Below are 25,929 nucleotides of genomic sequence, written 5' to 3' on the forward strand. Positions count from 1 at the left end.
GAACTGAACTCACTGAAGCTCTGGCCTCCAAAATCCTTCAGCTGAATCCTGATGCTCGCAAGGTTTTAGGTAAAGCTGAAGACCTTTCAGCCTTTGTGTAGTTGTCCTTGTTGTATTTGTTTAATTATTTTATATTATTTTGTCTAAGTATTTTATTTTTGTTATGTTATATTCTCAGAGACGTACTGGTCCTGACTCCCTGAAGATTGGCTCAAAAACGTGGTGGACTTATTTAAAAAAGAATCTGCTATGTTAATTGAAAAGATTGCTTTTCAAGGAATAAACTGGGACATACCAAGACGCTTGAAGAAATTTGTGCAGATCCTTCATATGGTCTATAAGGTGCCTTTTGTTACACATTATATCACAAGACAAAATTGACTAAATTAAAACGTAAGGGCTTTTTACACAGTACCCAGCCACTGTGAGGTGTGATTTCATTAACAGACATCCATCCTGGTTTGACAGCACATATTTTCAAACTGGGTTCTAATAGCGACCTGACATTTACAGTACCTTATATGTAATAAAAAAGCCAACATTGACTCTGTTCTGTCCTGTGACATGAATTTTGTTCGGCTATGGTCAAATTAAAGGGATAGTTCACCCAAAAATGAAAATTCTGTCATCATTCACTCACCCTTATGTCATTCCAAACCAGCAATGACTTTTTTTTTCTTGAAAAAGGGTATTTTTAAGAATTTTGGCATGCAAGCAAACAATTTTTGTTACCATTGACTTGAGACATTTTTCAGCATATCTTCTTTTATGTTTCACAGAAGAAAGAAAGTCATAGTGGTTTGGAAGACATGAGGGTGAGTAAATAATGACAGAATTTTTAATGCCTCATAGTGTCCTGTGGGGGACGCAGTGTGAGTTTCCATTCGAATGGGAACGTCTCAGGTTATGAATGTAACCAACCTTTAAAAAGACAATAGTAAACAGTAATTATTCAATTGAAATCATTTCATAAAAACACTTTCTTAAAACTGATTTAACGAACTCAGCTTTAAGAGAACGCGATTTGTGAAAACTGGAGTAACTATAAAATACAAGCTATAAAACCAAACATTATTTATTTAACGTTGTTAGTTTATTTTACTTTTATCACAGAATTCAGTATTTTTACAGTGATCACCTCATGGAAGAATGCAAAAACTTGCTGTCTACTACTTTACGTACCATGTAAAAAGCCATTTAACCTTAGTTTCATATATGAAATACATTTGTGTTTCTATTGTGAAGGTCTGCTGTAATACCAACAGAAACATCACAAAGAGTGACTTCATGATCTATGAGATTATTTATCTACTAATTATGGTGAGAACCAAAAATTGTGAAATTCTTACTACTGGTTAACCTATATGGGAACAGAGTGGAAGATGGCTGATGCTATTATGTAGCTATCATAAAAGTATATATTGTAGATGTAACACGAGGGGAAACTAACACTGCATTCGACCATGGTTGTCTGTTAATAATTTCAAAAGTCAAATACTGGTCTGCTATGTTGATAGATCACTAATTGAAGCTCACAATGGAAATGTTTGAAGAAAGATCAAATAAAAGAGATTTATTTCCTCCACATTAACAGCTGCATGTCAATGAGGAAGATTGGAAGGATTGTGAGTGGACTGACATTGGTTTATATGTGGCATTTAAACACTACTATGATGTGAGTACCAAAGATATTTGGCTGCATACATCCGATATATATGCATATTTCAGATAAAATAGCTTACTTTTTTAAATTTCTTCTGTTACAGACAGCTTTAAACAATCTGAAATCATATCCGCACATGTTTGACCTGGAGTCCAAATGTAGGTTTTTGAAAAACAGAGAACGGCTGGTAATACATCAACCTGAAATTGTTCTGAAAGCTACTTTTGCGTCCATGTTCTTTGTGCTCACATCATTTTAAATGCTTTTGGTACAGGGCTGTTTTGAGCTGACTCTGAGGCACTTATCATCCCACACCAGGTCAGCGTGGAGAAGGAGAAGTACTTCCTGTTTGGGATTCTGTGTGGCTTGGCTCTCAACAACAACTCTGTAGTGCATCTGCCTTTGTCACGGTTTTGTCACAGCAGTTTACTAGAGAGAGACCCAGATGCAGAATGATCAAGGGAGTGAGGTTTATTGACAAGACAAGGATACTTTTTTTAAATTAGATCATTATGCTAAAGACGTACATAGTAATACAATTTTGTTAAGTCAGGCCTCTTTTAATGTGATATAAATTGTGTTTTTACAGTTTGCTGTATTTTCATTTTGGCCTTAAAGGAACACTCAACTTTTTTTGAAAATAGGCAAATTTTACAACTCCCCTAGAGTTAAACAGTTCAGTTTTACGGTTTTCGAATGCATTCAGCGATCTCCGGGTCTGGCGGTAGCACTTTTAGCTGTAGCTTGGCATAGATCATTGAATCTGATTAGACCGTTAGCATCTCGCTCAAAAATGACATGGCCAACATAAACAAAGACAAAGCCATGTGCTCAGACACAAGACAAACAAGGAAACGTTAAACAAAGACAGAACAGACATGACCGTCAGGGCAGGACCCTGACAGCCTTTTCCTTTAGCCCTGTTCAAGAAACTTCTTGATGTCAAACCATCTCTAAAAGACTTGATAGAGTTTAGTCCGGTTCTTGGCAAGTAAGTGTTTTTAATCCATGTTATCTTGTTTCTCTTTTAATATCTCTAGCTTTATTACTCTTGTCTCTGGAATACTTAATATTGATCGACTAATCAATGGTCTTTTTTTTAAATTTTTTTTTGTATAATATCCACTAAACTGGATAACATACACCAGTGATAGTTTCATATGTGCTACCATCTATAATTTTACAGTGTATTTCTTTTAAGACCAATGCAAGTTAGAATAGCTAATTGGAGGTACTATAATAAGTGACATTGTTTAAGAAGTAGAACTGGATCCAGCTGAGCCAGGAAAATTGGTCACCAATTATAACAGGTCTTTTTTTTTTTCTAAAGAGGATGATATTTGAAACATTTCTCAATGTTAAAAAAATGTTTGATTTTTTTTTTTTACAGTGTATTTCTTTTAAGACCAATGCAAGTTAGAATAGCTAATTGGAGGTACTATAATAAGTGACATTGTTTAATGAATCTGAAACATGATGCTTTCAGAAGTTTGCAGTACATCCTGGACTACAGCGATGACATTGAGGAAATGGACATGAACTTCACGGTTAGTTTGTTTGGATCTCATCATGTTCCATGAATAATAAGGTTACTGCAAAATATATTTTATAGACATCACTTAAAAAAAAAAATAACACATTTCCTCAACTGCATAAGGTCACATGGGATAAAACAGAAGTAGAACTGGATCCAGCTGAGCCAGGAAAATTGGTCACCAATTATAACAGGTCTTTTTTTTTTCTAAAGAGGATGATATTTGAAACATTTCTCAATGTTAAAAAAATGTTTGATTTTTTTTATTTTTTATTTCTGCTACAGAACTGAATTTGTGGACAAGTACTTGGATTATATTCTGAATAAATCAGTGGAGGAAGCGTTTGAAGAATTCAAGAGAGGCTTCTTCAAAGCGTGTGACAGATGCATGGTGGAGATGTTTGAGCCGGAGGAGCTGAGAGGAGTGCTGGTGGGCAATGAGGAATATGACTGGGACATACTCAAACAGGTCCATGCTAACACATATGTCAAAGAGAAACTGAGGTCAAAACATTCACTAGTCATAACTATGTCATAACTATTATGCTCTTTACTTATTCAGAAAAGGCTTTCTCATTCTGCACAATAAAGTACTGTCTATATATCTTTCGATGAATAGAACACCACATATGAAGGATCGTTTTATGCTGAGCATCCAACCATCATCTCATTCTGGGAGGTGTTTGAGGAACTGACATCAAATGAGAAGAAGGCCTTTCTATGTAAGTTCACTAGTAATTATACTGAATGGTGCCGTGATTGATTGTTGTTATTCTGTCTAGTAATCACTGAAAATGGCATTTGTCAAAATGAGATCTAATTTAAGAAATTAAGCTTAATTTGTTAGTTTTTCCATCCACTCTAGCAGCTATAGCTGCTCCTATGATTGAAATCTTTCCCTATTTTCCTTTCTTTAGTGTTCCTGACAGGGTTCGAGAAAGTGCCAATTCTGGGTATGAGTGCGGTGAAGATGAGCGTGAGACCCCTGTTCAGCTTTACTCAGGACCATCTACCACAGGCCCTCACCTGCCATTCTCTGCTAGACCTTCCTGTTTATCAGAACAAGGAAACACTCAAGGCTAAAGTAATTGAAGCCATCAACCACAAGAGGGGCTTCTGGGAAGAATGAGGCAGATGCTGGAGTTCTGGGCTCATAACCTTGATCCTTGATTAATATATAAGGGAGAGTGGGGATGGTTGAATCACTGGGTTTGTTGTAACAACTTTGTTGTAACATACTTCAGCAATTAATTTCTGCTTTAATGAGTGGAAAAAAATAAGTTTACATTTATATACACAGAAGATTTCTGTTGGCAAGACATTTCTCTTTGACATTAGATAAGAGATTTTTCAAAATGCTGTAATTTCTGTGTGTTGAATTAAAAATTAAATTAAAATATTTTAATATTTGTTCATTTATTTTGTACAATCCAGGTTTATATAGACATGGAGTATTTACATTCCTCCAACTCCATTCCCGGGTTATGACCTTATGACCTGTTTTTATACAGTCTATGGTTATGACACGGCAGCCTGGGCCTCGACCTGTTAAGGTCTCTTGGTGAAATCGCGCTCAATTAATCACCTCGACTGCATTTCAAATACCCCTACTGGGTAAATAATTTAAATAGTCGAACCTCCAGAAAGTAATTGTACAACTCGCTTAATTTAAACAATAGGCTACTACATGACCACGTACGTTATCACGCAGTTTCAGCGCGCCACTCTTTTTAATCAGTTGGCTGCACAAAGTAATTTCATGAAATAAATGAAACACAGTGGAGGGTGTGGAAGAATTTTGCCTAGATGTTGCTTTCGTTTTCCCATTATAATGCATTCATTGTCTCTGGCTCATATAAACGCGGAAGAGTGACAACAAACATTAGCCTACTTTCGTTTCGTGGGAAGTCGCTTAATTAACAAGGTTCCATGATTTTCGAAACAGTCAGCAGTTTCGCTCTCGTTTTGTCTTTATATTTAACGAGAGTGTGTTCGTCTGTCAGAGCGGGGATGCAGAGAGACGCTGCTGGAGTCTGATCGTCTCATCCGTCAGCTGTGATCATGCTGTGTTTTTGGGGAGCGCAGGTCAGAGAGGGTTTCGGGCTGGTGCAGCCGGACAAAGTCAAACATGGCAATTCTGGAATACGGTCCGTGTGTCCGAAAACAGCAGTTCGGGACATGTCAGCTGGACGGAGTTTTGTTGGATTCATCCGGGATGGGAAGGTCTGGGTCCTGAGATTGCGCAGTGAAGACTGTGATCATGATGGAAAACTAAGTATGATACACTAAATTACACTTAATTTATAAATTTGAAGACATCTTTATATAATACTTAACAGATAAAGTTCTTGAATCTTTTATTTTCATATATTTATATTTGAAATTACATGAGCTCCTGAGCTATACTGTAGGCTATAATGTTTGTGACTTTTTAATGAAATTGGAATTAATTATAATTATATAAGTGTCTATTTGTTCATTTAAAGTCTGAACAGAAGTTGAACTGGTGAATATGTTTTATTCACTGCAGAGCAACTACAGCTAAAGAATGACAGAATCAGACTGATTGTCTGTGGAGGAGATGGTGCGGTTCTTCTTGCTTATGGAGGAAAAGTTCTCATTATGGATAAACCCACTGTGTGCAGGTTTGTTTATGTAGGCATAGCAGTATAAATGACTATAAATGATAAAAACAGATATCTATCTGACAGATTTTCTTGTCTCTAAAGGCCTCTCGAAGGTCTGGATAACAGGCAGGTGATTCAAATCGCATGTGGAGACCATCATTCAATGGCACTAACTAAGGGTATTAACAACTATTCCATCTAACATCTGCCATTTTGCTTTCATCTTTAGACATCTTATGATTGAGATGAATTGATTGAGATTTGAGTGTAGATGTTCAGAGCTGTTGCTCTTTCAGATGGTCAGGTGTTGGTATGGGGTGAGAACTCTCATGGTCAGCTGGGTTTGAGGAAAGATCATCCCGGCTCTCCGTCTGCTCAACATGTTCAGAGTCTGAGTGGGATCCCACTGGCTCAGATCAGCGCTGGAGGAGACCACAGCTTTGGGTTGTCTCTCTCTGGAGTCGTGTTTGGATGGGGAAAGAACTCTGCTGGACAGCTGGGCCTCGGAGACACTACAGGTCTTGTTTCATCATGTAAAAGCTAAATCAGTAATAAAACTACATATAAATGTACTAAATTTGTGCAATACTGTGTCAAATCTATATCAAAGCATGAATATGTAAATGGATTTACTGTTCCCTTTCGAATGGTCTCTCCCGTTGCGTCAAGGACGCTTATGGGGAAACTTCTGTTTACGCTGATACTGAAGCCTGAGCTCTCTGTCTCCCAGCCAGCGAGTAGTCTTTCTGGGGACAATTATCTGTTCTGCCCAGATGTGGACATGGATTACGCCGGAATGCTCCCTGATAATTCAGCGGCTAGCGGTGTCATTCAGACTCGGGACTTCACGTCCCCTCAGGGCTTTTCAGAGGATGCTCGGCCTCAGGTCAGCTGCTTCCTTTGTGATTCCTCTGGGCCTGCTTCACATGCGGACCCTCCTGTATTGGCTCAAAGCCCATGTCCCCTCCCACGCTTGGCGCCTGGGACTTTTTCATCTCAGGGTAACCCACCTCTGCATCAGAGCCGTGGCCCTTTGCAAAACCCCTTGCCTGTTTCAATCAGGTGTCCCGTTGGGACTGACCTCCAGGAGGAAGGTGGTCACGACAGATGCCTCCAACTCGGGTTGGGGAGCTCTGTACGAGGGCAGACTGGCGTTCGGCTCCTGGTCAAATCTGGAGCAATGCTTACACATCAACTGCCTCAAGATGAGCCACTCCAGTCAGCCGACTTGCGGCCCCTGTCGCTTAAGACCACCCTCCTTTTGGCTTTAGCGTTGGTCAAGCCAGTCGGTGACCTGGAAGCACTGTCAGTCAGTGTTTCATGTCTTGAATTTGGGCCTAACGACTGGTCATTGCCATCTACCTTCACCAGCCGCTTAAGTTTACCTAATCCCCTCTGTAAGTGGAGAAAGTTTTGTTATGCAGTCCTCAGCCTAAGCGGCTTGGGTCTCATTGTTAGCTCAGGTTTACAGGAGCCCTCGGTACAGGCGCTCTGGGGCTGGGTTCGCAGAGCGGCTTCGTTCTGCACTTGCTTACACAGCGCTATTGGATAAGCGTCCTTAATGCAACGGGAGAGACCGTTCGAAAGGGAGCGCTCCGGTTATTAACGTAACCTCGGTTATGTTACCTCGCTGAGATAAGGGAACGAGCGTTGCGTAGGCTGCCGTGCTATAAAGGCTGCACGCGAGTCGAAGACTGTCGCTTGATTTGAAAGATTCTGATATAAAGAGCGCTCAGAGCCGACTTATATAGCAGTCAACTACACAAACGTGAACAAATCAGGCTTCAGTATCAGAGTAAACTGGAGTTTCCCCATAAGCGTCCTTGATGCAATGCGCGTTCCCTTATCTCAGGGAGCCGAAGTTACATTAGTAACCGGAGCGTTTTTCCACCACAGACAGACACGTCCCAACGGTTGTAAATAGTCTTCACCGGAAGAAAACTGTGTCCATCTCATGTGGAGGGGAACACACTGCCACTTTATCAAAGGTATTATTTTGTTATATTTTATATATCCATATTATAATACCATATTTAGCATACAACAAACTGCACAGAAAGTGTAGTAAATAGTTTATGTTTCAGGGCGGCACAGTATTCACATTTGGATCAGGAGGTTCTGGTCAGCTTGGGCACAAATCATTTAAAGACGAACATCGTCCGCGGGTGGTTGCTGAACTGTGGGGATCTGAAGTGTCACAGGTCACATGTGGGAGGTAAAGACTGTTCATAAGCTTTATTAGCAATCAGCATTTCAGAGCAATATTACAGATTTCTTTCAAATTCTTCACATAGTTAATATGTGTGATGTGTTGGTTCAGTTCAGTAATTAGGCATTTGATTCTTTCATAAAGACATCACACACTCGTATCAGTCGCATCGTCAAAGCTGATCTACTCATTTGGATGTGGGATGCAAGGGCAGCTGGGAAATGGAAAAATTATCAATAAGTCTGTGCCTTTCCCTGTGAATCTGCCAACTGGTAATTAAAAATTATCTTCTAATACTAGGGTATTTTGTTATGAATATTTTTTTTACTCTAGATGTTGTTCAGAACTCTAAACTGAGCTAAATATTTGTTGCACACAGAATGTAATCATGATTATACGATTGAAAAACTCATAGCTGGGGAGAATCATTCCTTTGCCTTGTTTTTCAAGGTAAAGTAAGACATGGCAGTTTTCATTCACAAATTGTTTAACAATTAAATTATTGCTTTTACTTATGTTTTTTGTGTTTATTATAGGAACCTGGGAATGAGTCTAAACCAAATCCAAGCAGAGGGATTTTGACATTAGATGACAGAATGATTGACCGATGGCTGTCGGGAAGTGATCCATGGAAAGTGGTAAAAAAGTGAGTGTTTGACTCAGTTTTATGTATTGTGCTTACCTTGAGATATAAAGGCTAAAGGCTCCTGAGTTTGTGTATACTACTGTATGTTCATGAAATAGTCTTTCTTAACATCTTACTTAACATCAATGAATCAAGACATTTGTGCCAATGACATAATGAATTTTAGACATAGTAATTAATATCAATAAACTATAAAAAGACTATTATTTAAAGTATAGCTTTGTTGTTAACAGAGACATAAACAAAGTGTTCTCCTCTGCTGCCTCTCTGAATGGAAGTTTCCTCAAAACAAGGTAAATATCCTAATCAGAGTTAGAAAGTCTGATCTACTAATTCCTCCTTTTTGTGCCTAAAATGAGTTCCAACACAGATGTTAATGTAAATGTCTGTCTTTGTAGTCGTGACGAACATTATCAGACGTCTGAGGATCATTGTGGTTTGGATTTTGATCTGGCTAAAACATCCTTTGCAAAGTTATCAAAGAATGAAAGGTCAATGTCAGAGGTAATGGTGAATCCAACATTTATATTTAAAAAAAAAAATTTTTAATTACAGCAAGGGCAGCTGGGAAATGGAAAAATGATCAATAAGTCTGTGCCTTTCCCTGTGAATCTGCCAACTGGTAATTAAAAATTATCTTCTAATACTAGGGTATTTTGGTATGAATATTTTTTTTACTCTAGATGTTGTTCAGAACTCTAAACTGAGCTAAATATTTGTTGCACACAGAATGTAATCATGATTATACGATTGAAAAACTCATAGCTGGGGAGAATCATTCCTTTGCCTTGTTTTTCAAGGTAAAGTAAGACATGGCAGTTTTCATTCACAAATTGTTTAACAATTAAATTATTGCTTTTACTTATGTTTTTTGTGTTTATTATAGGAACCTGGGAATGAGTCTAAACCAAATCCAAGCAGAGGGATTTTGACATTAGATGACAGAATGATTGACCGATGGCTGTCGGGAAGTGATCCATGGAAAGTGGTAAAAAAGTGAGTGTTTGACTCAGTTTTATGTATTGTGCTTACCTTGAGATATAAAGGCTAAAGGCTCCTGAGTTTGTGTATACTACTGTATGTTCATGAAATAGTCTTTCTTAACATCTTACTTAACATCAATGAATCAAGACATTTGTGCCAATGACATAATGAATTTTAGACATAGTAATTAATATCAATAAACTATAAAAAGACTATTATTTAAAGTATAGCTTTGTTGTTAACAGAGACATAAACAAAGTGTTCTCCTCTGCTGCCTCTCTGAATGGAAGTTTCCTCAAAACAAGGTAAATATCCTAATCAGAGTTAGAAAGTCTGATCTACTAATTCCTCCTTTTTGTGCCTAAAATGAGTTCCAACACAGATGTTAATGTAAATGTCTGTCTTTGTAGTCGTGACGAACATTATCAGACGTCTGAGGATCATTGTGGTTTGGATTTTGATCTGGCTAAAACATCCTTTGCAAAGTTATCAAAGAATGAAAGGTCAATGTCAGAGGTAATGGTGAATCCAACATTTATATTTAAAAAAAAAAATTTTTAATTACATTTTAAATAATAAGATGCAGTTAGTAATTTTTGTACCTCAGGTAGTGAAGGTGGTTCAACAGATGCTGCCGTCTCTGAATCCAAATCCAGCTGGTGTGGAATCACTGAGAGTTTATCTTCTCCTCCCTGAACTCATCAGACGTCTCCAGAAACAACAACGAACTGAACTCACTGAAGCTCTGGCCTCCAAAATTCTTCAGCTGAATCCTGATGCTCGCAAGGTTTTAGGTAAAGCTGAAGACCTTTCAGCCTTTGTGTTGTTATCCTTGTGGTATTTGTCTCAGCATTTTTGTGTTTTGTAATATTCTCAGAGATGAACTGGTCCAAACTCCCGGATGATTGCCTCAAAGGCCTGGTGAAGTTATTTAAAAAAGCATCTGCTAATTTAATTGGCAGGATGGCTGCTGACACTATGAACTGGGACATAATGACACGCTTGCCGAAATTTGTGCAGATCCTTCAGATGGTGTATCAGGTGCCTTTATTATACATTTGATCAGATGTAAACATTTAACCTTCTAAATTTCATATACATTATATGCATTTGTGTCTTTGTTGTGAAGGTCTGCTGCAGAGCCAACAGAAACATCACCAAGAGTGATTTCATCATTAATGAGATCAATGATCTGCTAGATGTGGTGAGAACCAAAAAATTGTGTATATGGGCTTTTGGCTGATAATTATACATTATCATCTATGTATTTTTGATAGGCACCAGTAAATATTGAAGCAATCACTGTATTTATCATACATAAATGACTGAAGTTATTCAAAACATACAGTACACAAAAACATATCCGAAAACACATTATCTTTTGACAGGGCTGCAGTTTTTAGGTTAGATTTAAGCAGTTAACCACAGCTGTCCATTGATAATTTCAGTATTAATATACTAATCGACCATTAATTCCAACTTATAATAAACAATTTTTTTTACAAATACTAGAGAATTTTGTTTTCCCCAAATCAACAGCTGGAAACCACCAATGAAGATGTGAGTAACAATTTGGAGTGGTTTAACTTGACTGGACAAATCCATGCATTGATGGCCCAGCAAAACTACTATAATGTGAGCAACAAAGACGTTTGGCCATATCTAATATGTATGCAAATTTCAGCTCCAGTAACTCGGATGTTTCCTATTTCTTTTGTTTTAGACAATCTTAAAAAATCTCATATCGCTTCCATGCATCTTTAACCTGGAGGCCAAATGTAGCTATATGAAGAACAGAGTATGGCAGGTAATTTTGCATTGACCTAAAAAAAAGTTTCCTGGGAATTACTTCCGTGTCCATATTCTTTGTAATCACAGAATGAAATATTTGAATTGCAGGGTAGTTTTAATCTGATTCTGAGACGTACAGCTCTGCTGGAGGATTGTTTCCATCAGCTGAGAAGTGCCACTCAGCAACATCTCAGAGAATTTTGGCTGTCGGTAAGGAAAGAGAACAATGTGAAGCTTTCATTCAGTAACATACAGAATATTTTTGCATGTAGTTTTTATTTTCAAACCAAGACAGGAACATACAAACAGTTACGAGCTGCAGTATGAACGAATTCTTTTGGTTATCTAACATAGGTGTTTTACAAGGAGGATATGAGAAAAACAGATGTCAACAAGAGGGACTTTTTTCACAACGTGTTTAAAGAGCTTTGTGCACCAGAGTCTCAGCTGCTCATGTACAATGACAGCAACACTATGGGCTGGTTCCCCACAAAGGTAAGGCAAAGACTTTTTTCAGTAGGTCATGCTAAAGATGTAAATAGTGGTAACAAAGGTTAGTTACATACTTAAAGGGCCGTTTACACAGAACATGCTTTTGCTTTGAAAAAATGTGAGACGCGGAGAGTGGAATGGGGAAAAAATGTGAGGTCTCAATACTTTTTTTTAAAAAGTTGAACTTCTTTTAACTTGAACTCTGTGTTTTTAGAATGCTGTGTCAGCGCAACAGTCAAACACGTCAGTCTAGCGAGTTTACATACCTAATGCTGCTTTTGTGTTTTCCCATTTTTATTTTACATTTACTGATCATCCCACACCAGCTCAGCGTGGAGAAGGAGAAGTACTTCCTGTTTGGGATTCTGTGTGGCTTGGCCTTCAACAACACATCCGTAGTGCATCTGCCTTTTCCTTTAGCCTTGTTCAAGAAACTTCTCGATGTCAAACCGTCTCTAGAAGACTTGATAGAGTTTAGTCCGGTTCTTGGCAAGTGAGTGTTTTTACAATTAAGGTTATCTTGATTCTCTTGGTATTTTTTTTGTATGACCGCCAAAATATATTTCCATGCTCTATGTATGTACTGCCATCTATCACATATTGAGTAAAATTTTTTAATCAATCTGAAACATGTTCTCAGGAGTTTGCAGTACACCCTGGACTACAGCGATGATGTTAAGAAAATGGATACGTACTTCACGGTTAGTTTGCTTGATTCTCGTGTCATTTGCATAAAACATGCACAAACCATCTCCATATAAGGGCTCTCCGTACTCTAAAGGCTGAGGCGTGCTCTTAAGGTTCTCATAAACTAGTTCAAATACAGGAAACACCTTTTATACTTTTATACAGACCCAAATTACAGACTCATTAACCAGGTGCACATACGCGGATCTGCATTTTTATGCAGAGGAACCTCACCAGTTTCTTACTTGTTTATGATTTTATATAGGCCAGCTAGAGTATGTGATTTTTGTGTATGTATGGTTTCTGTTTTTTTTTTCTTTTTCTTATGAAATATGAAAGTTATTGGTGAATCATGATTTGCAAGTGAAAATGTTTGGACACAGATTTCACACACAAATTTGCACACAGTTAGTGAATGAGACCCATTATCTTTTGAAAAATAACAGTTTATTATCTTTATACAAAAGATCGTATGGGATGGAACAGAAGTCGAACTGGATCCAGCTGAGCCAGGAAAATTGGTCACAAATTATAACAGGTCAGGATTTTTTATTTTATAAAGAAATCTAATTATATGGCGATACCAATATAACTGCCACTAGAACAAGTATTGTAATCTTAATCTTCGACATAAGATAATATTTAATAATCTTACTAAGATGAAAAACTTAATTGTTTTTATTTTAATTTCTGCTACAGAACAGACTTTGTGGACAAGTACGTGGATTATATTCTGAATAAATCAGTGGAGGAAGCGTTTGAAGAATTCAAGAGAGGCTTCTTCAAAGCGTGTGACAGATGCATGGTGGAGATGTTTGAGCCGGAGGAGCTGAGAGGAGTGCTGGTGGGCAATGAGGAATATGACTGGGACATACTCAAACAGGTCCATGCTTACACACATGTAGAAATGTCATAACTACTATGCTCTTGACATTGTGAACAAGTAATGTTGACTATATATATATATCTTTCGATGAATAGAACACCACATATGAAGGATCGTTTTATGCTGAGCATCCAACCATCATCTCATTCTGGGAGGTGTTTGAGGAACTGACATCAAATGAGAAGAAGGCCTTTCTATGTAAGTTCACTAGTAATTATACTGAATGGTGCTGTGATTGTGTCTAGTAATTATTAAAAATGTTGTTTGTTGAAAAGAGATCTAATTTAAATTTTTTTTTTAGTTGTTGCATCTACTCTAGCTGCTCCTACAATTTTGCCTTTGTACTATATGCCAAAACACATCCAGAGTGCTTTCAAATGCATCTTTCCCCATTTTCCTTTCTTTAGTGTTCCTGACAGGGTTCGAGAAAGTGCCCATTCTGGGTATGAGTGCGGTGAAGATGAGCGTGAGACCCCTGTTCAGCTTTACTCAGGACCATCTACCACAGGCCCTCACCTGCCATTCTCTGCTAGACCTTCCTGTTTATCAGAACAAGGAAACACTCAAGGCTAAAGTAATTGAAGCCATCAACCACAAGAGGGGCTTCTGGGAAGAATGAGGCAGATGGAGTACACTGACTAAGATCTAAAGTTTGATCCTTGATCTTCCTTGGCTGTAAAAGGGACTGTTTCTTAATATATTAGGGAGAGTGGGGATGGCTGAATCACTGGGTTTGATGTAGGACTCTACTTTAACAATCAGTTTCTGCTTTAATGTGTGAAAAAGAAATTTGGTAAAATACAAAGTTTACATTTATATCCACTACCAGAGAAATATTTCTCTTCAGAGGAAGATAAGAGAGGTTTATTTTCTAAATGCTGTAATTTCTGTGATGAGTTGTATTTATAACTTAATTTAAAATAAATGTTTCTTAATATTAAAATATTGATATTTTGTTTATTTATTTATTATTATCATTAATATCTTTTTTTTTTCAAACCAAGATTAAATAATGAAAATATTAAAATTAAAAATAAGAAAAAGTGTGGATTTTTCTTTATATTAAAATAGTGATATTTTATGTTTATTTATTTATTATTATTATTATTATTATTTATTGTTATCATTATTATCTTTTTTTTTTCAAACCAAGATTAAATAATGAAAATATTAAAATTAAAAATAAGAAAAAGTGTGGATTTTTCTTTATATTAAAATAGTGATATTTTATGTTTATTTATTTATTATTATTATTATTATTATTTATTGTTATCATTATTATCTTTTTTTTTTCAAACCAAGATTAAATAATGAAAATATTAAAATTAAAAATAAGAAAAAGCTCAAACAGGTCCATGCTTACACACATGTAGAAATGTCATAACTACTATGCTCTTGACATTGTGAACAAGTAATGTTGACTATATATATATATCTTTCGATGAATAGAACACCACATATGAAGGATCGTTTTATGCTGAGCATCCAACCATCATCTCATTCTGGGAGGGTGATATTTTATGTTTATTTATTTATTATTATTATTATTATTATTTATTGTTATCATTATTATCTTTTTTTTTTCAAACCAAGATTAAATAATGAAAATATTAAAATTAAAAATAAGAAAAAGTGTGGATTTTTCTTTATATTAAAATACAGATATTTTATGTTGATTTATTTATTATTATTATTTATTGTTATCATTATTATCAATTTTTTTTCAAACCAAGATTAAATAATGAAAATATTAAAATTAAAAATAAGAAAAGGTGTGGATTTTTCAGCTTTTTCTCTTCTCCAATGTAGAAATCAGTCTTAAAATCAAGATTTGTGCCAACTAGTTTTTAGTTGGATTTTTTTTTTTTCATTTCCACTACAATGGACTCAACGACTGAAGCTACGTCAAATTCCACATTTTAACCGTACTTATGCACTAGAGTTTAAACATAAAAATGTTATTTTATATTATCAAATCTTGGCTTTTTACATCTGACATGGTGCTTAGCTATTTCGGGTACATTTACTGATGCTACCATTTTTAAATCAAATCAATCTCCAACACTGCATTTGTTAATAAACTATCAGGGCCACATGTACATTGACAAAGCTATACTCATTGTCGCCCTCTAGTGACTCAAACGCTATTTGAGCTGGTTGACAGAAGGCACGTGATCAGTGACGCCGTAATCTGAGTCGTAACTTCCTTGTTTTTGTCGGAAACCATTAAACTGAAACCATTCCAGTAATACACGGTCAAAATAAACAGGAGACGAAATGCACATTACCAGGTAACATTATCTGCTTTAAATCACCTCCGTAAATACATGTTTATTTTTGACTTGTGTTAGACAGGGGACTGCATTTTCGTGATGATTCAGTGCGGTGTTGTGTCAGTTTGTCCTGACATTATCCTGAATATTAGCATTGAGCTACTGTAACGCATGTACAGTCTGATGAGATGTCTGAGTATTAATATCTGCAGTATATGAACTATATCATGATTTGACATGTTAAAGACATGAAATGCGTCAGGCTTGTTCTTACAGGCCGAACTCGGATTGGACCCACATATGGAAGACTTTTGCAGTGTTTTTAAATCTAGAGAGCATTTATGGCCATCATATGTATTTTCGAATAGAAGGTTCGGAAAGTGCCCATGACGTCCATAAAATCGATTTGAATGTCGAACTTTCAGAACGCGTCAGTAACACGCAAAAAGTCGAATGTTCGGAACGCACATATCTCTCCAATAATGTAATCATATTTCAGACGCGCCTATGACATCCCAAGAATTCGATTCGAATGTTATGAATTTGTTCATGATGCTCAAAAATTAGATTCGAACATTCAGAACACGCCTATGATTCTCCAGACATTAGATTCGAATTTTCAGAACACTCATATGATTCTACAGAAAATGTATTCGAGTGTTCAGCAGTACCCATTTATAAATTTCATAATTTATCCATTACAATTTTAAATCTAATGTTCAGAACGTAGCTTTGCCATCAATACATTTGCTCTAGAATTCGATTCAAAGTTTAAGAGCGCAACAGTAATATGCAAAAAGTCGAACGCTCGGAATGCATAAAGTATATCTCTTCAAAAATATCATAATTCGAATGGTCCAAATTTTTATTCTAATGTTCAGAACTTACCTTTTTTTTTTTAAACTTAGGCCTATATTGAGAAACTTGTCAAAAATAAGATATGAATGTTCAGGACACGCCTATGATTCCCCATAAATTACATTTAGAACACTTTTCGAACTCGTTTACGTTTAGAACCCATTTAGAATGCTCCAAAAGTTGATTCCAATGTTCAGAACGTACCTTTACCATAAATTCAACTTGAACATACAAACAATTTTCGGAACGCGTCAAGCACATTCAAATAATTTGAATATTCATGATGTTGCATGGTTATATATTGCTTACAAAATTGTGGATATTTTATATATTAGCCAGCCCTAGTATTATAACTGAGAACACAGAACTGTCCCCTGCCTAGAATTGTGATGATTCAGTAGGTTTTGGAGGAGTTAGACCAGGGCCGTTTCTAGCCAATTTGACGCCCTAGGCGAAATCCCTATTCATAGTTTTATATATATATATAATTCTTTTCAGACACCAGTTGCTTGTCACATTCAAATTGGTTGTCATAGTAATGACACTAATTTGTGGAGATTCAGTGCATTGAGTTCCACAAATCTGAATGCATTATTTGTAAATTGACTGTTAAGATAAACATTTTGCACAATTTAGTATCTGTAATATCATTGTGTTGCCACTAGATGCCTGTATAGCCCTATGTAACAATCCCTAGTGGCTAAGACATTGCACATAATTTACACATAAATCACACATAAATTAATTTTATTACATTTTGATTTGGATACTATATGCTATACTATTACATATTGTTTAGATATTATAAATGGCTACTTTTTTGTCTTTATCTGTTTTTTGTTAAAAAATTTTGTTGTTGTTTTTTGAAACATTGATTTAAAGTGTCAGTTATTGCATTATTATTTCAGTCAAACCTATAAAACCCCTTTGTTACCCCAAACTACATATAAAAGCCCTCTATGACGCTGCTCCCATTAAGCGCTGTTGGAAGTGAATGAATTGATTCAGCATTTCGACACCTCCATAAGGATGCATTTAACTCGACAAAGCGGTCTAATAAAGGATGTATTGATCTCGTGAATTAGCAAATTTTACTATACAAATATTTTTTAATTGGATGTTAAAGTTTATATGGGAATATTACATGACACGCTGATCCTTTAACAATGCATTGGCGCAAAAAACGCACACCTTTTGGACAAATCTGCCACAAATATTTGGACAAATGTGCCACAAAAGTGCCACAAATACTGCCTAAACAAAATACTGATTTTGTGCACTTTATTTACTGTACCAATATTTTAAATTGGCCTTTGAACTTAGCTTTATTGCATGGCAAAAAAAAAGTGTTACCTTGCCAAAGCACTGACAGAGCCCACTGATCTAATGGCGTTGTTGAGCGCTCCAAATGCAAACTTTGCATGCAACAATCAGGCAGCAATTGACAGCACTCTGATCTAGTGGCATACAGGCATCGTCAGATTGACAGTACTCTAGCCCAATAATGTTGGGGGATCCAGTGGGGGCGGCAGTCATATTTCAGGGTGACCGTGCCACTCTTTATCACAACCCTGCTAAAAGTGCCAGTACGTGCACTCATTGGCGCCCCTTCAGCTGGTGGCGCCCTAGGCGACCGCCTAGCTCGCCTATGCCTAGAAACGGCCCTGAGTTAGACAGATGGATTAGTAAATCTGTGGTTTTATTTAACCACACCAGGTGGTTTATGATCTGCATTCTGTCCGATATGTAAAGAGGAATGGGGTGTGACCTCTTCCCTTCCACTGATTTCTCACCTATTTGCTTTCCAGCCTCTCATGCCAGACTTTTCGTTCTGTTCCAGATCCGTCACTTACAGGCGGAGACGACAAGGCGGTACCGCCTAGGAGTTTTCCCTTATTCCGGATCCTTCCATCTGTCACCCTCTTTATGTGTGAATCATGATGCTGTGCTGGGGAAGCAGTGCCTCGGGTCAGCTGGGCATCGGTGCGTCTGAGGCGTCTGTCTTTGAGCCGAGGAGCTGTTGCATGTTCGACGGGAGGGGTCTTAAAGAAGTTGCGTGCGGCAGCCATCACTCACTCTTCCTGTTCCATGATGGGAGCGTTTACGCTTCTGGCTCCAACAGCTGTGGTCAGCTGGGCCATGACAAGGGAGGATGGAGGCCAGGTAACTGACACAAACTGACGCTCATATCTCTCTAAAAGCACCAATGATGCCCCAACAAATAGATTCAGACATTAGGTTTTTGTTGCTGATGCTAAATATTAGATACCATGCCTGTAATTCCACAGATATTATTTTCAAACATTTAGAACCCGTTTATAATGCTTCAAAATTCAATACTAATGTTAAAATGCACCTTTGCCATGAATTCAGTTTGAACATACTTTACAACATGGAAAAATAATTTCTCATGTTGCTGCTGAAGTTTTATGTCACGTCCTTTCAAACAATGTGACATAAACAATTGCATGTAAGCACAATATATTGGCACACATATAATCAAATTGGCATTTTTCTTAGAAATGAGGCAGCAAACTAATCATTTGCCCTGGATTTAGTCCTATTAAAACATTTTTGTTTGATCATGCTAGTATTAAACTGCATTAACAGTCAGTGATGACAGCAGATCTTGTTTTATCCAGTATGCACTGGGACTCACCAGTCAAGAGTTGCTAATCCGGTTTATAAGAAAACAATTCCAAGCAGCAGACAGACTCTTACCTGTCTGTGCTAATAAGATAAGAAGTTTTGTTCTTTATTTAGTTTTATTTATTTATTTAATAGCTGTATTAGCTATTATTTACTATGTTAAGCATAAAATGTTTAACAGATGTTGAGCAATTATTCTCTTCCCCCCTCATCATTATTATAGCAGATTATAGAGAAAAGCTCTTGTGAGAAACGTGTGTTTTTGCATTAGTTTGTAATGCCCTACATTTTGTTTCTGGAGAATGAAAGTTTCTTCCGCTGTGGTTTTGGTTAAAAAGGCATTCAGTTTTGTCTTACCACAGTTTTATTTTTGGTTTCCTTTAAGCCAGTGCTGTATTGCTGACAGCTTGGTAAGATAATAAAAGATTGCATGTGACATTGTTTTGATGCCACATAACTTTGCTTTGTCACTTAGGTGTCTACATCTTGTTTTACTTGTTAGACACTACCCATCATCATCATATTTTTGTTGAAACCTTTTTTCATGATTCTTTAAATGCATAGAGATTACAAAAGGAGAGCATGTATTTGAAATAGAAATCTTTTGTAATATTATAAATGTTATATGTTATGTTACAGGGATTTCTAATATTGTAATCTTTCCAAAAACAGTATAGCTATCACAAACCTTTTACTGCACAAAGCAAATCTAGCAGTGTCTGCAGTAAATCTGTAAATGGGATATGAGTGATGTCTGTGTAAGCATCAAGGCTGGAGAGTGATTTTAATGTAATGGCTGTTTGTGGGTGTCTCTCATAGAGCTGGTTGGAGCTCTGGATGCTCAGAAGATCGCCGGCGTGTCGTGTGGGCAAGCTCACTCTCTGGTGGTGAACGAGCAGGGGCAGGTGTTTGCCTGGGGGGCCGGAGAAGGAGGGCAGCTCGGTCTGGGTGCGGCTGAAGAGGCGGTCCGCGTGCCCAGGTAAAACGTTACAGCACTTTATGCAAAAGTTTTGTGAATAAATAACGTTTTATAAACTCATAAATGAGAGCAGTCTGATTAAAATGTCAAAAGCAGAGTTAAGGGAATAGTTCACTCAAAACACTTTTCTTTAACATTTTAAATATGTTGAACTGCAAACTCATAATTCAGTGTTTTCTGTTTTGTTTTCTGTCAGATGTGCATGAGAACAGTCAAGTTTCAAGCATGTGATGCATTGCTTCCTGTTATTACATTTATACGTTCCTATTTTTGTGGTATGAATGCTTTTTCAGATGCTGCTTCCTTTTCATTGTAACGTCTGCTCTAGATAGGGAAATCTAATGAGGATTTAATTGCCTCCTAAGCTCGTGAGGGGGTCTCTGCATGGGGCCTTTCACACCGCAGGGGGCCCCGAACACAAGTGATTTGGACTTAATGATAGTTATGATGTGCTATTGCTGAAAGCTCTTCTGTTCTGTTGTGGATTAAATGTTGGCTCTAGTACTGCTGAATAACCCAAAACAGATGAAACAACATTTCCTGACACGCTGTCCTTTATTTGAATGTGAACATCACTTGTCGTCTCAGTTATTTGAATAATTTCAGAAGCACAATGTGGTCAGAGCGAGTTAATGATTGAGGGTTATTTATTTGGTTACATGGTGGTGACATTATAAAGGCCACTGGCATTTAACTGTGAGATTCTTGGTCTGTCAGTAAACCAAGTATTTCGCTATTGAATATTTTGGATACTTTGATAATGCTTTCAGCTACCAATAATTGTGCAGTGCTCTCAGGTCCATTTAACATATAGTAGTTACCATATGTAACCCTTTACAACATTAAATTACAACAATGCATCCACCTGCTTGGACCTTTGACCCTTTTACATAATACTAAATGACTTTCCTATTTATATGCGATTTTGTTTTATATTTATGACAACGTGAAATCAACATGACCGAGAAAGTGGTGTACATATTTTGTACTTTCTTGAAATTATTTTTATTATTATACAACAAATTCTATAATTATTTTATTTCAATTTAATTTAATTATTTATAAAACATAATTGTGAATGTGCATGTTTGTGTTTTTAAGAGAAAAAAAACATTTTGAGATTTTTTTTCTCCTTAGTTAGTTCATCCATTAATCATCCATGCATCCAGTAATTCATTAATGCATAAAATAAATAAATAAATAAATAAAATAAAAATAAATTCAGTGATTCCACAAAATTGCAGGTTTCCCCCCACAATCAGTGCAGAAACTATTAAAAATTAATAAGTGGTTATGCAGCAAGTACTTCTGGAATATGAATATTTATTTATATAATACCTTCTGCAGTGGATTTTACACAGATGTGTAACTCTCAAAATACATCATTTTGATTATTATATAAAATACATATAATTATTTTATAATTTATAAAAAATTGAGAATAATTGTTCCATTTAGATGTTGTTTTTTTCCCTTTAATTTTATTGAATTGAGAATTTAATTATTAATTAACAGAAACGGCAACTCCCAGTTAGTTAGTTAGTCATTGCAGCTTCTGCACCGTAAATAACTAACTAAATAAATATTTAAAATAAAAAATCAAATTCCATGTGGACCTCGTTTTCATTTATGTATATGTATATATTTATGTATTTTGTATGTATTGTTATTTAGCAGTTGGTTAACCAGCTACATTGTTAGGAGATGTAGTCCAGAACTTGCTTTCTTAAATAAGTTTGTATTTCTTTAGGTTGATTAAAAAATTATGCGAGCATCGAATCTCACAAGTAATGTGTGGCAAACAACACTGCATAGCACTTTCGAAAGGTAAGAGCAGACTTTCACTGATATATCAATGGTTTTGTTTTCTGTTGTACTTCTGCTGTGCCAGTAAATGAGGTTTCCCGCTGTCCTCCTCGTCTCAGACGGTCAGTTGTTTGTATGGGGAGAGAACTCCAGCGGTCAGCTGGGTTTAGGGAAGGGAGAGCCGAGCACTCTGTCTCCTCAACCGCTCAAATCTCTGTGTGGGATCCCACTGGCTCAGATCAGCGCTGGAGGAGACCACAGCTTCGCCCTGTCGCTCTCTGGAGCCGTGTTCGGCTGGGGGAAGAACAGCGCCGGGCAGCTAGGCCTCAATGACGAGCAAGGTAAAACGCACACTGACCTAGAGGTTATAAACCAGGTAACCAAAAGGTTGCTGGTTTGAATTCTTAAGTTGACTTTTCTTGTAACTTTACTTTTACTTATATAGGACTTGTCTGTCAGTCCAAATTGAATAGGATTAAAAGAGTGGCATCATTTTTGTCCGTGATATCACAGATCGGGCTGTTCCCTGTCACATCAAGTTCCTGCGCTCACAGAAGGTGGTGTACATCAGCTGTGGAGAGGAGCACACCGCTGCCTTGACAAAGGTATTGATCAACAGCCAAAATATAGCAGTGTGCTGTAAACATATATTCAAATAGAATTTTTTTTTTAATTGTAATAATATTTCACAATGTTATTGTTTATACTGCATTTTTATTAAATAAATGCAGCCTTGGTGAACATATGATAGTCTTTCAAAAACATTAAAAAATCTTTTAATCTTCCCAAACTTTTTAACAGTAGTGTAAATGATAAATTATTACAAATTATTATAAAACATTATAAAACCGTTTAAAAATAAATTAATGTGCAATAAATTATATTATCATATATTTTATACCATCCCGATCTCTGGAGATCAGCATCCACTGAAAAAAACATATGTGTTAACCATTGGTATACAGTAGATAATTATTGAAATTAATCAAACTGTTGAATGCTGCCATGTGTTTTGCTGTGTAACAAAAATTGCAGGAACAAAAATATGGTGTAGAAGAATAAAACATGTTTATATAATTTTATTTTATTTATTTATTTATTTATTTTTTGAGTAAATATTGTGTATTAATACAGTTTTATTAATTTTTTTTATTATTGCAATATTAATTTTATTTAGCGAGGATGCATTCAATTGATCAAAAGTGACAGTAACAACATTTATAATGTTATAAAATATTTCAGTTTTAAACAAATGAAATTTCTATTTATCAAATAATTCTGAAAAACATATCATGGTTTACACAGAACATGCATTTTCAACATTGATAATATGAAATATTAGAAGCATATTAGAATGATTTCTGAGGGATCAAGTGACACTGAAGACTGGAGTAATGATGCTGAAAGTTCAGCTTTGCTTGGCAGGAATAAATTACATTTTAAAATATATTCACATAGAATTTTTTTTTTATTGTAATAATATTTCACAATGTTATTGTTTTTACTGTATTTTTGATCAAATAAATGCAGCCTTGGTGAACATATGATAGTCTTTCAAAAACATTAAAAAAGATTTTGATCTTCCCAAACTTTTTAACAGTAGTGTAAATGATAAATTATTACAAATTATTTTAAAACCGTTTAAAAATAAATTAATGTGCAATAAATTATATTATCATATATTTTATACCATCCCGATCTCTGGAGATCAGCATCCACTGAAAAACCATATATGTTAACCATTGGTATACAGTAGATAATTATTGAAATTAATCAAACTGTTGAATGCTGCCATGTGTTTTGCTGTGTAACAAAAATTGCAGGAACAAAAATATGGTGTAGAAGAATAAAACATGTTTTTAATTGAGTAATAATCATTCAGCACACTCTTTTATCCAAAGTGATTTACATTGCACTTATTACAAGGCCATTTCTTGTCAAATAGTAATTATACTCCTCCATAAATGAATTTTGCTCCTCCATAAACAAGCCTTCAACATGCAATAGTTAGTCTGGTTAATAAATATCTCATTTTGTGCATGCAGTCATCAGATAAGTATGAGATGGGATATTTGACAGCACACCTCTGTGTGTACGTCACAGGCACCACACCCTGGCATTCGTGCCCTCCACTGGTCTGGTTTACGCTTTCGGCTGCAACACTCAGGGCCAGCTGGGTACAGGCCTCAGAGGAAATGCTAAGAGCCCACTTCCTGTCAGAAACATCCAGCCCCTGTGCATTGGAAATACACACACAAGTATGTTCACATGATCACCAGGCCATTGTCGTATATTGTGAATGGATTAAATAAATAATCAAAATAGATTATAACAAGCTAAATGTTAATTACAATTTATCTGACCTGACGAGTGCATGATCATTACAGTTTCATTATTCTTCTAACTCTGTTGGAACCTTAAAGGATGGTTCATAATGAAAATGATCTGGCTGCATCTGTGTTCTTTTATTTGCGCATTGTCAGTAGATCGACCTCAGAACTTTTATAGGATTGCTGTCTCAGGTTAATTTGCCCTGTTTAGTAAATCTGGCCCTAAGATGTTTTTCATGCCTAAGTATGTATTTAACATTTATATTAGAGCTTTAATGTGAATTCCTTTTGAATAAATAAATATAATTAAAAGAATAAAACGGTTCAGACTTATCAGCTGTTACAAAAACATGATCAGTCACACTTAGTTTTTTTGAATAGAGGTAAATTTGAGCACACTCATGTGTATTTTAGGACACGGCTATAATGAATGAAAAAGCTCTATAATTTCACCATAGTTAAGATGAGTGTTTTGTTTTGCGGTATCGTGCTTTAATGGGTTTCCATCTGAAGCATATATAGAGGGTCTGCTATTTTGAGGGACTGAATAATGAGTCCTCTAACTGGAGTGATAGGGATTGTTGTAGAGACCGTGTGTCCATGCAGGGATGGTCAGATATAAATAGACAGCATTGAAGAGGATCTTAGATCGACCTCAGAACTTTTATAGGATTGCTGTCTCAGGTTAATTTGCCCTGTTTAGTAAATCTGGCCCTAAGATGTTTTTCATGCCTAAGTATGTATTTAACATTTATATTAGAGCTTTAATGTGAATTCCTTTTGAATAAATAAATATAATTAAAAGAATAAAACGGTTCAGACTTATCAGCTGTTACAAAAACATGATCAGTCACACTTAGTTTTTTTGAATAGAGGTAAATTTGAGCACACTCATGTGTATTGAGAGAGTAGTTTTGTTTTGATGACCCCTCAGAAGGTTGAATGCACAATTTGGTTTGTGTAAAAATAGTAATACTTCGTGAGTTAGTCTTTTTATAAATTCAATTTATAAGGTCGTCTGACCTGTATGCTGATATTACCTGTATGCTAAATGATTGAACTGTGTTTTAACATAAAGTAAGTACGCATTTTGCAGAGAAGTGCCTGATATCCATTCTACTATTGTTGCTTCTCTTAGGGAACAGTTTGAACTCGTCGAAAACACACACTGATGACTAACACTCAGATACATTGTTATTAAATAACTACTGTACAAAAAAGGAACCACTTTGAATGTTCTTTGTCCACAGAAGCCGAGCGCTACACCATTGGTAAAATTCACAGTGGAGGCGATCACAATTTCCTGTTGTTGTCGACTACTAAGGAGGTAACCATGCTGATTTTCACTGGAGTGTCATATAGAGTGTCACCACAGCTGATGCTGTACTGATTGTTTGGATATGTTTTCTTTACAAGAATATTCAACAAATTAGTGCATTCTTCAGTATCTTTTCACAAATTATAAAGTATAGTCAGTGCCTGCTCATACTACTAGCTTCTGTGTGGTTTTGATAT

At 36.1% G+C, this 25,929-nt stretch overlaps 2 protein-coding genes, 1 long non-coding RNA gene and 1 pseudogene across 3 annotated transcripts in view; all 4 read left to right on the forward strand.

The window, feature by feature from the left end:
• Window positions 1–4,326, forward strand: part of LOC107756985 (probable E3 ubiquitin-protein ligase HERC4) — a 7,114-nt pseudogene extending 2,788 nt beyond the window's left edge.
• Window positions 4,327–5,112: 786 nt separating this feature from the next.
• LOC107757019 (probable E3 ubiquitin-protein ligase HERC4) lies at window positions 5,113–14,388 on the forward strand. Its single transcript, XM_016574357.1, has 24 exons — window positions 5,113–5,472; window positions 5,728–5,842; window positions 5,927–6,003; window positions 6,121–6,342; window positions 7,721–7,812; window positions 7,909–8,039; window positions 8,178–8,305; window positions 8,413–8,483; window positions 8,570–8,679; window positions 8,913–8,972; window positions 9,078–9,183; window positions 10,271–10,457; window positions 10,541–10,704; window positions 10,793–10,867; window positions 11,203–11,298; window positions 11,387–11,470; window positions 11,563–11,664; window positions 11,809–11,949; window positions 12,273–12,439; window positions 12,587–12,647; window positions 13,101–13,171; window positions 13,333–13,516; window positions 13,615–13,717; window positions 13,927–14,388. Exons 1-24 carry the CDS (start codon window positions 5,259–5,261, stop codon window positions 14,136–14,138), a joined length of 2,973 nt encoding a protein of 990 aa, XP_016429843.1. The 5' UTR covers window positions 5,113–5,258; the 3' UTR covers window positions 14,139–14,388.
• On the forward strand, window positions 9,279–9,669 carry LOC107757020 (uncharacterized). The gene is made up of 3 exons (XR_001641889.1): window positions 9,279–9,301; window positions 9,409–9,479; window positions 9,566–9,669. It is a non-coding gene; the product is annotated as an uncharacterized LOC107757020 (long non-coding RNA).
• A 1,328-nt stretch (window positions 14,389–15,716) lies between the features above and the next one.
• LOC107756986 (probable E3 ubiquitin-protein ligase HERC3) overlaps window positions 15,717–25,929 on the forward strand; it is a 28,866-nt gene continuing 18,653 nt past the window's right edge. Inside the window, exons 1-8 of the mRNA XM_016574318.1 lie at window positions 15,717–15,810; window positions 18,491–18,813; window positions 20,119–20,278; window positions 22,029–22,105; window positions 22,204–22,425; window positions 22,598–22,723; window positions 24,148–24,342; window positions 25,665–25,741. Coding sequence (XP_016429804.1) covers window positions 18,588–18,813; window positions 20,119–20,278; window positions 22,029–22,105; window positions 22,204–22,425; window positions 22,598–22,723; window positions 24,148–24,342; window positions 25,665–25,741 — 1,083 coding nt within the window. The 5' untranslated portion in view covers window positions 15,717–15,810; window positions 18,491–18,587. The remainder of the gene's footprint in view (window positions 15,811–18,490; window positions 18,814–20,118; window positions 20,279–22,028; window positions 22,106–22,203; window positions 22,426–22,597; window positions 22,724–24,147; window positions 24,343–25,664; window positions 25,742–25,929) is intronic.

The sequence above is a fragment of the Sinocyclocheilus rhinocerous genome, unplaced genomic scaffold (assembly GCF_001515625.1).
Source record: "Sinocyclocheilus rhinocerous isolate Xijiao unplaced genomic scaffold, SAMN03320098_v1.1 scaffold953, whole genome shotgun sequence".
Classification (NCBI taxonomy): Eukaryota; Metazoa; Chordata; class Actinopteri; order Cypriniformes; family Cyprinidae; genus Sinocyclocheilus; species Sinocyclocheilus rhinocerous.